We start from the raw sequence: 16,455 nt of genomic DNA on the forward strand, positions 1-16,455 counted from the left end.
CAGGAAGGGCGCTGGTGGTGTATGGTTTATGCAGTGGGCTGCTAACCAAAAGGTGAGCAGTTTGAAATTGGGAGAAAGATGAAGCATTCACTCCCGTAAAAAGTTACAGTCTCACGAGCCCACAGGGGCAGTTCGACCCTGTGCATTAGGGTCGCTAAGAGTCAGAATTGACTTGACGGCAGTGAGTTTGGGTTGGTTTGGTGGGTTCAAATTCAAGCTGGAAGGCTATGGAATGGTCACAATCTTGGAGGTTTCCCCAACCTCCATCAGACCAGTAAGTAGTGGTTACACATTGGACTGCATTCTGAAAGGTCAGCAGTTGAAAACTACCAGCCGGTTCTTCATGAGAAAGACGAGCTTTCTACTTCTGTCAGTAGTTACGGTCCAGGGAACTCCAAGGGACAGCTCTGCCCTGTCCTAGGGGGTTGCAATGAGTCAGCATCAACTGGATCAACTGGATTTTTTTAATTGACTTTTATTTCTTTTCTCTTTCTTTCTTCCTGTTTCTGGGATCACCCATGAACCCACTTGCATACAATTCTAATTTCAGGCTCTGCTCCTCTTTGGAATGAAGAATAGTCCAAGAAAGCAGATACACTCAGGATGGGATTCTAGAACTGGCTCGGTCACTTGGTCAGGGAGGGCTCCGTGATAACTGGATGGTGACAACCCTTGGCATGTGGAATTAGCACAATGACTATGACTCTCACTTGCAGTGGATTAAGATAAAGCACAGGAAGAGAGAGAAGAGGAAAGATGGGTAGGAGCCATTCCTTGCATAGAACTTAACCTGAGGCTGATACATTGCAGGTTTATACTTATCCCTCCCAGTGTCTGCCCTTTCACTTCTCATTAACCCCTATGATAAGGTCTCATGAGACCAGCAGGGAACCCAACTTCTGGCCCAACACAGACTACTCACTAAAAGACTTTCAGGATTTGTCAAGATAGGTATTGCAAGATCTGGGGGCATGTGTGAGAATAACTTTTGAGGATGTTGGAAGGGCAATGTAATAATGCAAGATAGGCGAGTTTCCTGGCACAATTTCCACAAATCAGGACATCAGGGCATCATGACAAGAACACCTGGAGTTAGTGCTAATGGATGCTGTGTAGTTCCCTAAAACTTCAAATCATGACCTGTAGTGAATTAGGGGAGATGTGGAAACACCTTAGCAGAGTACGAAGGAAGGAGTCAGGAGTCTCAGTAAAGTGGGAGTGTTCGAATGATCTATTAATGAGAACAGAGGCCCACTAGTATAGGGGGAATGAGTATATTGGAGAAAGTAGATTCCTATCTTTGAGAAGCTCAGTGAAGGCTGTTTTCTATTGACAGTCTGGGATATTATCATGGAATGGGGATTTCTACTGTCATTGGGTGATAGGTTTTGGCATGGTAGAAGCTAATGGTGGTCATTCTATAACAGGAAGCTGAGCATCCTTGTCTGGGGAATGGATTCAAGGAGGTCTCGGTTACATTATACAAGTAAGTTGCCACCACAGTTAGGTTATTCTTTTCTTTTTTATGTAGTCATTTTCAAAGGGAAGCTTGTGGCAGGTGGTGGGAATAGTTAACACTAACCAAAAGATTGAAAATAGTAGTCCACCTTGAAATGCCTCAGAAGCAAGGTTTGGCAATTTACTTTTGAAAAGTCAGCCATTCAAAACCCCATGAAACACAGGGTGAAATTTTATATTCTGAGCCAGAAGAGGAAAAGCTACTGTTATTGTTCAAATAGGCAATCTACCAAAGAACGGAGACAATAGGTCAGACCCTTGGAATTTAGTGAAAACACACACACACAACAAATGGTGTGAATTAGAAGTCACCCATATCACCGTAGATAAAGATGGAGGCATTCAGCAATGAAGGGTTGAGGGGAGTAGGAAAGGGGGGGCAAGAGAAGGAGGGAGACCCATTTTCATGCTCTGGCACTGTGCCCATGCTTGGTTCTCAGCACAGACCTCCACTCCAGGCTTCTCCTTTTCTTCCTGACCAATCCCTGTGGTCCCTCAATAGCTTCCTTGACCTTCCCTTCCTCTGAAGTGTTTGCTGGTCTTCTAAGGCAGAATATTGCACTATGCTCCCACAGCACTTGAACACTTGAAATATGGTGGTATTATCTGTGGTTTACGCATCTGTTTCCCCTGATAAAAAGTAAACTTCACAAGACCCAAACCCGAAACCCCTTCACGTATGTGTGTCTAACGGTTAGTGCAGTGCAGAGAACACAGTAGATGCTCCACAAATATTTATTGAAGTAGATGGAATTGATCAAACAGTTCCTGAGAAGTCCTGCAGAGAGCTGTTAAAATTATGAAGTTCATTATACTGGCACATAGGAATGATATAGACATTTGCTTTCATATTAGGATGGTTGTACTTTCTAAGTTGTTCACATGTATTGGTCAGACATGAGATAAACAGGTTTGTGCTCTTGGAGAATATGGGAAGTTGATGTAGGTCAAAATTAGTCATTGCACCCTGGGGAACACATTGAAGTCAGTGACAAAAATAGATGATAATTCAAGAGGACTGGCTATGGCAGTTATTATCTGGTAAGTCATCATTATCAGGGTAATCCAAATTCAGCCAAAGTTGAAGGATAACTCCTGCATGCACCTATGGGATATATGGCAAGAGCTGTAGTTTCTACCAAGCCAATTCAATTGGTCATCAGCAGGAGAATGCAGTTGCTTTATTGACTTGGGATGATGTGCTTACTGGTTGAAGACAGGTGTGTCTGCAGAGAGGTGCGGTGGCCTCCTCTGCCCCTTCAACATCTGCATTAGTCAAGTTATAGTACCAGTTAATACAATATAGTCAGGCTATTTTAAATAACTTTATTCTTATTTTTAACAGGCTTTTATTAGAAATGCTTTGGTATCAATACAATAAAAATATGCTGGTCTCCCCACCCCCCACCCCCACCCCTCCAACTGAATCATATCAAGTAACTGGAAAATGTAAAGCATTTGCTATCCCCAGCGTTTTTAGAAGTTCTCACAGATAGTAACTACTGCTTATTCACATGACTAAATATATACCACAAGTTTTTGGATTTCAGGAAAAAGAAACAAAAAAAAACCAGAAGAGAAATTTGCAAGTTGAATTTCTTCTCCAATAGCGGTTTACTTAGATGGTATTCTTTTCAGATCACCCTTTTCCCCAGCTTTGCCATTCTCATCCTTAAAGCTGCAAATTAAAGGGGAAAACATATTAGAAAAGCCTTAATTGTCACTGTCAATGACCATGTCATAGAATGCAGGAAATTTTTGGAACATACCTCAGATGATTTTATCCAACAATGTGAGCATTGTTTTAGTAGCACAAAGAGATAGTAGAAATAAAAAGCTATGGTTAACTGAAAGTAGAAGAAGGTTCAGAACCAGAGGAACCTATTTCTAGAATAAGATTGGAAAAATTAGTAGAACAAACACAACATTAGTTGGGTAACTAAAGAATGAGTGCAGCAGTTTTTAACTATTATGCATAGATACATTCCTATAGGTGAACGATGGTATCTTTTACCTCTGTCTGAGTTCCGTGTGACTAAAACAGAGACGAGAGAAGGGCCCTGGCACTTAACTTTTTTTGATGACTGGCTAAGCTTTCCGCTTTTCAAACTTGGTCATTCCAGGAGACTCCATCCTTGGATGTCGAATGACCAAAACAAATTTATGATTGAAACAATAACCCAAGGCCTGGAGCTATTATAAAATACCTTTGTGAAGGTATGTATAGGATGCACAGGTATGATCTCAACTGATATATACCTTTTTTAAAAGCACATTTCATTGCTAATGTTATTTTGAATATAGAAAATGTTTTTAAAAACCGTGTCTTTCTAACTCATAGCACTGGTGGACTAGTTTGGCACTGTTCATTACCTTCATGTGCCATATGGCCCAAGAACCAGCCATTACACTGATTACACCATTTGGTTTAATGACAAAACTAAAACAAACCAAACCCCAAGGAAGGCATGTTCCCTCATTTCTCAGGCATGTATTTATTTTATTGTCTATAAACCAAACAACAAAATTACCTATGGCTACCTATGGCTAAGAAGCTCTCCCCCTCCGTGCCCCATCAAACAAATATGAGAAGGAGCAGGATCCAAGATTGAACAACACAACGATCATATTTATGGTCCTTTTACATGAAATATGCTCACTCACTTGAATTTAAAAGCATTATTTCTCTTGGGACTGTAAGAGGAACAATGATTTCTAATGGAAGGGCCAAGAACATTCCTTTGAATTTAGGATTGACTGGAAGAATTGCCTTTGCTCTCTCAGAAGAAAGTTTCTATTCATGGGAGGTGGCGGATGGGAAACTTAAGGAGAGGGCTCTGGTTCCGTAGCTGGAGGTAAGCGGAGGACATAAGGAAGGCTTTATTCAGTTTCTACTCCTGGATTTCAGGGGCCTCAACCTTGCCGATGCCAAAAAAGGAGCAGGAAAAGGTTCAAGGGCCCATTTAAAGTCATCTTTTAAGGAAGAGACAAACTCCTTTTTTTCTACAATTACTCCTCACTTTGAGATTCAGTAAATTCAGTAAAGTCCTTTGAAGGCATTTTATATTTAAATGAATCAGGAATGAGTCATATAGTAAATCATAATTCCATTTCTTAAGGGAAACAAAGTTTTCTGGACTGTTAGAGTTGTTTTTTTTTCTTCAGCCTACTGTATATAAGTTTGGGCCAGAGAATGTTGACAACGGTAAGACCTCTGAGTGTAGCCAATATAAAATTAGGGTCATCTATCCCTTCTCTGCTTCTCCTCCCTCCTCCTCTGTGATTTCTCCTCATAGCAAGTCAGACGCCTACCTTTGAACTTGGAAGAAAGAGAACTTTCCTACTTGCTCCTAGTAACCCTTGGTTCCTGACAGCTTTTAGGGCTGGTAATTTTGGTGTCCAAAGCTTGTGAATCCCCCAAAGATGAGGTCCTCCACCTCTTCATCCTGAAACACCACTGACCTCTCCGAAGGTGGAGAATAGAGCTGAGTGAGAGGCATGCCAGCATCATTTGATGAGGACTGCCAAGCCAAGCCAGGTGTGTGGTTGATGGGGCTGGCAGTTCACAGCAAAAGCTCACTGATGACGACTTACAACAACAACATGCCTACTGTAATTTAAAAATTGAATAAGAGACTTCTACCACAGACAAAAGAATGGAAATGGTCTATTTCAAAATGCCATAGCCATATTTTGGAGGCATGGGAGGCTTAGTCTGCTTGGTGCTTGTGAAACTGAGGTGCATAGGTAGTTATAAGGCTCCTGTGAGTATATGCCAACCATCTTTACTTATTTTAAAAACCCATTAAAAAAAACTCAGCTTTGTGCCGAGTTAGGAAACAGGAATGTAAAATAATATCATGATGGAAGCAAGGAATTTGGAGCATGCTGTTTGCAAGATGCATTTATTGATAGTACAGAGCTCGGTATTGTTACTTTGTCTGGAATAGGTTTTCCTGTTTTCATGATTTTAGTTCAGAGGCAGGTTTAGTGTTGTCTGGAAACATTAGTCACTTCCTGTCTTTTTCCAGGGGTGAATGTGTGGACAGGGCTAGGGGAGAAGGAGTAAGGGTGTCCAGAAAGAGATGGCTAATATCCAAAGGAGCGGGGTTTTATGGAGGGTAATGTAATAACTGTTCAGTGGTGGCTTTTGATCATAAGCAGTATGTTCCTGTGTTGTTCTCAAATGAATTGAAGATGCGAGTTGACTAGCAGATGAAGCTCTTCTTGAAATAGAAAGGGCCTCGTGGTCTTTGCCGGTTTACACTGTGGGAACGTCTCATTCAATTCTGATTTCAGAGGGTCACCGAAATGCACCCCGAGGATGCTAGCCAGCTATTCAGATAATTAAATGTGTAAGTGAGTATGTCTAATCAAACGAGTTCAAAAATGTCACTGTCTGTTTTATGGTATTACTGGCATCCTAGCAGTTGCTCTATGGGTAGGAAAGGAAGAGACCTTCCTGTATTATGTGAGTATTATCATACTTCTATAGACTAATCAGTGCTGTTTGCTGGAGTGATTAGGATTTAATACTTCTTGCTTTTTAATGAGCAGTCTTCTATTGGAGACATTTGAAATTACTATCCTTTCAAACATCCAGAACATGTATGTCTGGGTAATTAAATTTACATCTTTAGCCAAGATAAGTACAGCTTTTATAATTGATTCTGTCAGGGATTTATTCATACTTTATAAATGATAACATATTCAAATGATAATATGGAATCTAAAATTGATGAACTACCACTTTTGAAAAAAAGTGTTCAAGTTGTTTTCCTTTGACAGTTCTAGTTAGAAAACTATAAAGACTGAGAATGCAAGTAGGTAGAATATTGAAAGAAATAAATTTGCTAAAATGGATAAGACTGCAAGGTTAAGGGCTGTAGATAATGCAAAGTGTACTGACATTCTATTTTAAAATGTAGAAAAATTAAGGAAATAAAGTTAATAAAATATAAAATGAGTGAAACTAGGTATAGCAAAGTAGATAAAATATCACTCAAAAATAAAATTAGGTTTTTTTCTTGTGAATTAAGGCAATTTGCTATATGTATAGAAAGTTAAACTCACGAGGAGTCACAAACCAGTAGTTGGTATTACATACAAGTGGGAAAAAGATATGATATTGATGGTATAATATTACTGCGCCAAACACATTCACATACATTATACCATACTATGACAGAAGAAGGGTTTCAAGTTTCTATGGTAAATTAATGTCATATCCAAATAAGGCAATAGTTTTTAGCTTCTTTATCCTTAGAAGTGACAATCAAGTATGGAGATAATAATTTAGATTAGCACTAGTAATAACAGATCAGTGTATTAGTCAACGAGATTATCACATGACCACACAGCAGTGGCATGCCTTGCCATTCTTATGATTTTTATTACCTGTTAAGGATGGGTCTTCAGTCCCATCTCCAGCCATCTGAACGTCAAGCTGAGAATGATGGGCAGGGTTGCCTAAGCTTTCTTCTTGTTCTTTGAGGGATATGGAATTTTTGTGGGGAGATTTATGGTTTGTATTTTCATGGGGACTGACTTCTGGTTTCTTTCGGGGAAGTGGTTTTGGTTTGGCGGGCTGGTAGACCTGACTGTTAGGGCCAATGGGATGGTAGGATGGTTTCTCAGCTTCTCCTTCCCCCTCCTCCTCCTCATCGATCACCACCAGCTCAGCATGGATGATCCCATCGTACCCTGTCAGAAGCTTCTTTCCCTCCTCATTGTCTTCTGCCTGCTGATAACCCATGAAAAGCATTGTGACCGGTTCCGCATCCCCCAGGTCGGGGGGCAGGGAATGAACGATACTATATCTCACGTCTTCCTCCTCCTCCTCCCGGCAAGTGGGTGAAGAAGCCTGGGGCACTGCCTTCTCAAGTCTCGGTTCACTGGGGCTCACGCTCGCCTTTGGAGAGGAGGCGTCTGTGTCCTGTCTTGTGTTTGCTTCTGCTCGCGGGGTCACCAGCCTCTTTGGCGGGGTGTGGGTTCTCTTCTCCTCTGGCTGGCTTTTGGATCGAGGATGAGGTGTTGGAGAGATGGGGCTGCTACGACCGAGGCCATTGCCCTTTTCCTCCGCAAGCCCGTTGTCCACATTGTTTACATGACTGCCCAGCCCATTCAGCTTAATCTTCATCCTTTCTTGAAAACTTGGCCCAGCGTTCACCTTTTCTCGCTGGGGGGTGGCAGGCCTGCCAAATGGGTTAGCATACACAGGCTCGTGGAGCTCTGTTGGGGATTGGGAGTTTCTCTCTGAGGCTTGTCTTAACAGATCCTCGACCTCCACGGGGGCCAGGTCATCGGTACCGTTGTGGGTTGCGCTGTGATTGGAGCTCACTGCGTACACGGACTTCTGCCCGTCGTCGTACACTTTGATCCCCGCGCCTCTGAAGGCCTCGGATGGGACAGGGATGGAAGACAGAACCGTGCTTTCTCCGGTCTTCAAGTCCTTTTCGACTTTGATCTCCATGGCATACAAAGCTGTTGAGACAAAACGCTGCTCTTTACCTTTGATGCTTATCAACGGGCCTGTTTTATAGCATTTATTTTTATATGCAGTATATATCCTTTAGCGTTTTTTGAAAAATGTGAAACACTTTTTAAAAGTCTGATCTTATTCATTAATTATCTAATGATAAATATTATATATGACATGGGTTTTTATGTACAGAAGTACTGAGAAGTGGAAACAATTAGAGGAGAGAAGCAGATGGTTCCAAGAGTAGGTATTGTCACTGGATAGATAAAAATAGATCTTTCCAAATAATAAACTCCACAAAAGAGATCTCCACTCCTTTGCACTGTAGGTGGGAGGAGTCAGATCTCTTTTCACTAGGAAGAATACGCTTGCCCAACTAGGCGCTGCAGAAGGCACAGGGCCAGCAAAGTCTGTTTTGTTGAATGACCTCCTTGCGGGGGCGGCAGTGTAAATGTGGAACTGGTGTCAAGGAGAGAAAAGGCTTGAATCATAGGCTCTTCATTTTGCCTTTTGTTTCTGTACATTTTTGCTCCTGTCTACAAGTACAGGAAGTGCTAAAAATAGATTAATATCAGCCATGCTAAATCAGTTGTACTAGAGAGAGCTGGCTGACTTGGGAGAGGGCGAGCTATTCGGGAGCCCTGGTGTTGCAGTGGTTGAATGCTCAGCAGCTAACAGGAAGGTTGGTGGTTCAAACCCACCAGACACTTTGAGGGAGAAAGACACCTAGGTAGCTCTTTGAGGACAGTTCTACTCTGTCCTACAGGGTCATTGTGAGTCCAAATCAACTCGATGGCACCCGATTTGGTTTTGATCTGCTTTATGACCCATGCACAGCCAACTGACTAGAATTTTTACTGGCATAGTAAATTAATAGGATGCTGGTGAAAATTAGAATGTGGGAAATACTTTTGTTGTGCCCTTCCACTTCCTTTCTGAATCCATGCTGATTTTATACTTCCTTTCTAGCACACAGGATAAGCATTAACTCCCCCAGCTTGATCGATGGCACTTATCTTCCTGCGAAAACCAAATCAAATCGCAAAACCACACACTCAAACTCCTCCTATATCGCTTTTGAGAGCTGGAATCATCATGGTTCAATACCTGAGACTAATGCGTGGTGGGCCGACACGTACCAAAGGGATCACCTGCGGGCCGTTGGTGACTAAGTCTTAGGAAGCATGATCTAAGCTATCACGGTCATGTGATGATGTTACTAAGAACCCTGTACGAGGACTCAGAGAGAGCCTTCGGTCAGTGACCCTGCATGGGAGAGGGTAGTATATCCCTTCAGGACATGGAAGCTCCAGGCTACCACCCTTCTCAGACCTGTTTGCATCTCAATATTTCTAATAAAGTATCCTTTTAGGTCTTAACGATGTTGTAGTAATATGGTATAATCTCTGGAACCAGTGAATTGTGAGACAAACTGAGTAGAGGGAACTTTGTGGTGTGAAGTGGAGAGCATCCTGTGGACGTGAGCTCATGGATGGACCTCGAGAGCCTAGCCCTGCATAACTAGGGGTGAAAGAGGGGAGGTGCTGTGGGCAGCTGATTGCTGACCTGTGTAGGGAAGGGGAGCTGAAGTCCCCCACGATGCAGTCTGAGTGTGGCTTGAGATCTGGTATCCATCACACAGTTGGTGACAGAAGTGGGGGATTATAGTCTTCCTGGACTGCTCTGTAGAGTGCTTCCCTGTTTCATTCTTGTCAGCACTTTTAACTTTCTAACACATTTATTTGTCTGTTGCCTGGAATGGCAGATGCATAAGGGCATGGGTTTTTACTGCTATATTCATTGTTGTATTCTTACGTTTGAACTGCACTCGGCGCTCAGTAGATGCTCACAAAGTCTTCGCTGAATGAACAAATGACTGCTTCCTCCAGGTGGAGGGTGACTTCTCTTTCCATTCTAAATTCAGAGATCCCTTCTCTGACCCAATAGAATCCTTCATGTTCTCAGATGTATTCAAGTCTTGGTTTAATGAAAATTAACACTACATGAGTTTAAATATTGCCTAGTGATAGTTTCGTTTTCTTAAAGGATCTTAGTCAACCAAGAGATGGTCTACTAGATGGAATGTGTTTGGTGAAAAACGTCTTGACCAGAGGACCTTTTAAAGAGCACTCTCTTTCCCTCAGGGTTTTATCTTCTTCTTCCTACCCAGTCAGCTAGAAAATACAATGCAGGGATAAGTAAGGTCACCCTCTGATTCCTAACCATACAAGTGACTCACACGCCTCATGGAACTTTGTCACGTGGAAACCATTGAAAGCATAGAATATCACCAACCCCCAAACCAAACTCCAACTCATAGCGACCTAGGGTAGGGCAGAACTGCAGGGCCCCCCCCCACCCCCCCGCCCCGTGTTTCCAAGCCCGTACCTCTTTACGGGAGTAGAAAGCTTCCTCTTTCTTCTCTGGAGGGCTGGTGGTTTTGAACTGCTGACCTTGCAGTTAGCAGAACAACACATATTTCCTATACCATCAGGGCTCTTTATAGAATAGTACAGAAAGTTGTAGAATACCTGAAATTGAGAACCTGCCCTTGGACACTGATCCGTCATACCTTTTCTGCTTTGTTCATCATCTTCTACTCCTTCATTTAGTTCCTTCCTTAACCTGGAAGGGATGTAGGATTTTGGAAGGTCAGGGATATTGGCATAGATGTCTTCAATTGATTCTGTAAAAGGAATGTAAGTTCAAAATACATTTAGAATATTTGTGTAATCATAGGAAACATTATTGTAAATATGTTTTATGTAAATATGCAGGTGGGTTTATAAAAAATAAGTTGAATATATATAATATAGGCTGTTCCAAAACATACCTTCTGGTGCTTCTTCCTTTTCTAGCTTCACAGACTATGAAAAAAAAGAATTCTGTATGATTAGTCAATTTAAAAATAAATGATAAATATGGATGTACTTCACTGGATTTTAGTCATGCACTGTAGAATATCTGTTTAGGAAATATTTGACCACATATAAATGCCAACCACCTACATGTCTCAACCTTTGTAAAGCTTATTATATTAAATTTTGAGGTACATACAATTGCTTACAATAACAAAAGGGTGCTATTTTGTGAAAACATCAAAACATTGTTATCAGCATTGTGTTATTATGTTAAGATGCTTTAGTATATCTGGAAGAAATTTTTTATGAAATATTTTTTTATGAATAGAAAAATATACTACATATTATATACAAAGGCACACATTTGACTAACTTGACCTTACACAGGAGCCAAAACTAGCTGTTCTGATTTACATACGGATTTGACTTAAGACAGGCTTAATAATGGAACTTGCTTGTTGTCTACAAACTGTATGTAAGGTGGGGTCTGTACAACATTCAAATCACATAATGTCATGCTTTACAGAACATGTCAGGGGCACTACGCAGTGCATGACTTTATACAAAGGGGCTTCAAAAAGTTTATGGAACATGTCTGTTATCTTTTAACCCCATAGAATTCCAAACTGCGGACATATTTTGGAAGGAAATCATAGTTTTAATATTAATCAGTGCTTACCCTTATGATGTCTTCTGTTGTCCTCTCAACTGATTTTAATCTCTTTAAAATTGTTTCCTCATTGGTTGAGATTTGCAGTTCAGCTTTCTCAAGACCTTGGATCTCTTTCTCAAGCCTGAGCCAAAAAATTAAACATGTTTATGGCTTAAGACAGTAGGAATAAAGGATCTCACATATATTTTCCCTGCATATAAAGCTTACTTGAAATATTGCATGGAAGTAGTCAGAAGATTTCTGAGAACCTATGATGCAGTGCAAATTATATACTTAGTAGGTAGAAGATACCTCAGACATGATTTTAACGCTTCCTAGTTTTGTCATTAGGAGCCCTGGTGGCACAAGTGGGAAGCAGTTCAAACCCCCCTGTTGTTTGCAGGGAGGAAGCAGACAGAGGCTGTCTCCTCTCCTAATGATTGACAGCCTCAGAAACCCACAGGGACAGCTCTGCTCTGCTTCACAGGGTTGCTATGAATCAGAACCAACCTGATAGCAGGGAGTTTGGTTTTTGAGTTTTGTTGTTGCTGTTTTTTGACAAGGAAATTGTTTAGGTAAAGAATTTGACCCTTCCATCATTTTCTTCTTGGTCATTAATAATGTTACTTCCAAAGGACGTGAGCAATTTCTTTGATAAATAGTCTGAGGTGTTATGTTCATCAAAAGATCATGACATGATTGTAATTCACAATTTTTAAAAACCCGTCTCCATTCAAAAGATTTGAAGAAAATATTATGATTACTAAACTAGATTTATAAATGGTAGCTCTTTTTAAAAAATATCATTTTATTGGGGGCTCATACAACTCTTATCACAATATATACATACATTAATTGTGTAAAGTACATTTGTACATTCATTGCCCTCATCATTCTCAAAACATTTACTCTCCACCTAAGCCCCTGGCATCAGCTCCTCATTCTCCCCCTCCCTCCCTGCACCCCCTCCCTCATGAACCCTTGATAATTTATAAATTATTATTTTGTCATATCTTACATTGTCTGATGTCTCCCTTCACCCACTTTTCTGTTGTCCATCCCCCAGGGAGGAGGTTATATGTAGATCCCTGTAATCGGTTCCCCCTTTACACCCCACCCTCCCTCCATCCTCCTGGTATCACCACTCTCATCACTGATCCTGAAAGGATCATCCATCCTGGATTCCCTGTGTTTCCAGTTCCTATCTGTACCAGTGTACACCCTCTGGTCTAGCCAGATTTTTAAGGTAGAATTGGGATCATGATAGTTGGGGAGGAGGAAGCATTTAGGAACTAGAGGAAACTTGCATGTTTCATTGTTGCTACATCACACCCTGACTGGCTCATCTCCTCCCTGAGACCCTTCTATAAGGGGATGTCCAGTTGCCTACAGATGGGCTTTGGGTGCCTAGTCCGTACTTCCCCTCATTCACAATAATATGATTTTTGCTCTTTGATGCCTGATATCTGATCCCTTTGACACCTCGTGATCACTCAGGCTGGTGTGCTTCATCCATGTGGGCTTTGTTGCTTCTGAGCTAGATGGCCACTTGTTTACCTTCAAGCCTTTAAGACCCCAGACACTATATCTTTTGGTAGCCGGGTACCATCAGCTTTCCTACCACATTTGTTTATGCACCCATTTGTCTTCTGCAAATGTATTGGGGTGGTGAGTGCACAGTGATATGATGTTTTATTTTTTAATGCCTGATAACTGATAACTTTGGCACCTTGTGATCACACCGGCCGGTGTGCTTCTTCCATGTGGGCTTTGTTGCTTCTCAGCTAGATGGCCCCTTCTTTACTTTCAAGTCTTTAAGACCCTAGATGCTATGTCTTTTGATAGTCGGGCATCATCAGCTTTCTTCACCACGTTTGCTTATGCACCTGCTTTGTCTTTAGTGATTGTGTTGGGAAGGTGAGCATCATGGAATGCCAGTTTAATAGAACAAAGTATTCTTGCATTGAGGGAGTAATTGAGTGGAGGCCCAATGTCCATCTGCTAAATGGTAGCTCTTTAGCATCCAAAGCCCTGCAGATCCTAACAGAGAAATGAGACTTGGATTTGTTTTAATTTCAAAGGTTTCTGGCACTTGTGCCATATTATGAGTGTGGTGAAGGGATAGGGAACTGCACACTCTAGCACAGAAACTCTAACTGCTGCTGCTCATAGAGATGATGTGTCCTGGCAGAAGAATTGATACCCAGGGCCTGGCAAAGTGCCAGGGGACTGACTCTAAGGGAAAAAAAGACAAACATCTCAAATGGGATTGTTGCAAACATTCTGAATTGGTGTTTTCACCAGTGTAGAGATGCCTGCCAGATTTAAGGGGCAGCATCACCACCTTTCCTCTGTACAGAGACAACACTGGCATTCACACAGTTTGTAAGGCTGGCCTTTGGCAGCCATGAGATACATGCTCTCAGTCAGCTCCGCTAAGCTCTAAAACCAGCTGCCTCAGAGGACGGCTGATTTAGGAACAGCAGCTGGTCCAGGAGACGACAGCTGTAGATATTAGCGCCAGGCTAAGATAGTTGTGAGTTTCCTTGGCTTCCTTCTTGAAGATGGTCATGAGCCTGGCAGCTCAAGAATTCTTCGTACCAATGAAACTTGAACTTGCGGTATCCTCGATTGTTTTCTTGTTTTCGGTTATGGTTTCAGAATTCTGACTTTGCTGCGTCTCTGGCCATCGGCAGGTGGTTGCTTTAGCTGAAGAGGTTCCCTTGTATGTCATAGATCGTCAAGTAAAATACAGTAGCCCTGGTTTCTTACAAGTTGGATATAAAAGTGTGAAATTCAGAGAAGTCTGCAGGTGGAAATATTTGGAAGTTGGTACTTGTCGCCATAAGGAAGAAAAGAGAACTAATCCAGTTAAATTATGATGTGGGGAAAGAACATTGGCTAGACTCCGAGCAGCCAAATGAATGGCTAAATCAGTCTTCAAAGAAATTAAATCAGTCTTAGAAGAAATTCAACAAGAATGTTCCTTAAAATCAAGGATGGGGAGACTTCCACTCAATGCCCTTGAACACACCACTAGGAAAATCCACTGGTGAAGATAAGACATTTTGTTTGGTGATATAGAAAAAACTCACTCACTGCCATCAGTCAATGTTGACTCATAGCTACTCCCTATTGGATTCCAAGACTGTAACTGTTTATGGGCATAGAAAGCCCAGACTTTTCCTCAAGAAGTTGTTGGTGGTTTTGAACTGCTGATCACGCGAACCGCAGCCCAACTCATAACCACTGTACCACCAGGATCAGGACTCTGAAGAGGACTGTATAGATTGGTATGAGACATATGGGCTAATATCGTACTATGGACTTGGTCTGGACTGGGCTGGGATGTTTTCTTAATATACAATTGCTCTTGTATATAAACCTCTTTCTTACACACACACACACACACACACACACATCAAGGGAAATCCTTAATGAGATGGATGGACACAATGGCCTCCATAGTGGACTTAAACGCACCCATGATCGTGAAGAGGGCATAGGACTGGGCGGCATTGCACTCTGGTTTACATAAGGCCACCGAGGGTCAACTTACAGGCCTGGGGGTGGATCAGATGATCCTGAGTGTGAGGGAGGAAGGTAAAGATTTCAAGGACTGAACTTGTGGGGCACCTGCACATTGAGAGGTCCGGTCATTGATGAGTGCTTCACAGGGTGTTAGAAGGAATGAAAGAAAGTGGGAGTCCTCCGCAAATGCCAGTTTCCCCCTCCGGGGGCTCAGGGATAGAGTTCTTGGTGGGACTGGATAATGGCAGTTCAAAGCCTTGGGAAATGCACTGGCATGTATAGTTGCTTTCCTCTGAAGAGGTGACTGTGGGAACGGTAATTCTCTAATAATTCTCACGAATATCTTTAGAATAACATGGTAAGTATATGAGGCAGAAAGCTGCTAACCTCACCAAAGTGTCTGCTAATGAACGCTTTCGAAGGTTTTTGAGTCACTGAGGGAAAGCCACGTTAATTTGAGGCTGCAGTTAAATGCCACATCATGGCATGTGGGTGAAACCAAACACAAACACCCCCTGCTGTTCTTTACCACTTAGTTATTGCCAGCTCTCAGTTAAATGGGAGGACAAGGGCAGGTCTTGGTGCTAATTGTTTAGTCACAAACCTCTGACAGGAGGGGCTTATCCACGTGGAACATTTTCCCGTCAAATTTCCACTGCAAAGTTCAGTTTCTTGTTTTTATATGTTGATCCAATATTTCTGCTTCTCATTTATGGACAGTTCAATATCATTCAGAGATAACCCTTAGAATGCTTAAAACTAATTAAAATGCCAGTGCACATGAGGAGAGAGCTGGAAAGGAGTGATGAAAGCAGAGAACATATTCTCCACTCTCTCTCCTCACCCCCAGCCCACTGCTTGGTTAGAACTCAGAGAAGACATTAGGTAGCCCAGCAATCTAAGGAAAGGGGGACTGACAACTCCCACCAACGCTTTGGTGGCTGACTGCTCCTAAGGAACATGAAAAAATTGCCACTGGTGGGCAGGAATGATATTTGTATATCCAACACAGTGGATCACCTGGGAGCAATTTTGCTCCTTGGGGCACATTTGGCAGTGCCGGAGATATTTTCAGTTGGCACAACTTAAGAGATGCCACTGGGTAGAAGCCTGGGATGCTAGTAAACATGCCACAGCACCCAGAACAACCTCCACCAAAGGATTACCTGTCCCCAAGTGTTCGTCATGGAGAGGGTAAGCAACCCTGAACCCTGAGCACGCCACAAGCAAAGCCTCGCATAGTAGTGGCTCTGGATAAACGCTTTCTGAGGAATTTGCTTATATGACTCTCTCACTTATGTTTACTTTTCCTTCATTGTTTTCCACCCATCTATTATGGATTGAACTGAGTTCCTCTAAAATGTATGCTGAAAATCCTAAACTTTATGCCTGCGGCTGTGATCTCACGGGGG

The 16,455-nt window shown here is 42.0% G+C and overlaps 1 protein-coding gene across 1 annotated transcript in view; it reads right to left on the reverse strand.

The window, feature by feature from the left end:
- Positions 1-2,939: 2,939 nt before the first annotated feature.
- PALMD (palmdelphin) overlaps positions 2,940-16,455 on the reverse strand; it is a 78,634-nt gene continuing 65,118 nt past the window's right edge. Inside the window, exons 3-8 of the mRNA XM_045292030.1 lie at positions 13,716-13,747; positions 11,540-11,654; positions 10,833-10,866; positions 10,572-10,685; positions 6,916-8,001; positions 2,940-3,196 (exon numbers count right to left, since the gene is read on the reverse strand). Coding sequence (XP_045147965.1) covers positions 3,153-3,196; positions 6,916-8,001; positions 10,572-10,685; positions 10,833-10,866; positions 11,540-11,654; positions 13,716-13,747 — 1,425 coding nt within the window. The 3' untranslated portion in view covers positions 2,940-3,152. The remainder of the gene's footprint in view (positions 3,197-6,915; positions 8,002-10,571; positions 10,686-10,832; positions 10,867-11,539; positions 11,655-13,715; positions 13,748-16,455) is intronic.

Source organism: Echinops telfairi, unplaced genomic scaffold, assembly GCF_000313985.2.
Source record: "Echinops telfairi isolate 266 unplaced genomic scaffold, ASM31398v2 ScPeMD7_443;HRSCAF=831, whole genome shotgun sequence".
In the NCBI taxonomy this organism is placed as follows: domain Eukaryota; kingdom Metazoa; phylum Chordata; class Mammalia; order Afrosoricida; family Tenrecidae; genus Echinops; species Echinops telfairi.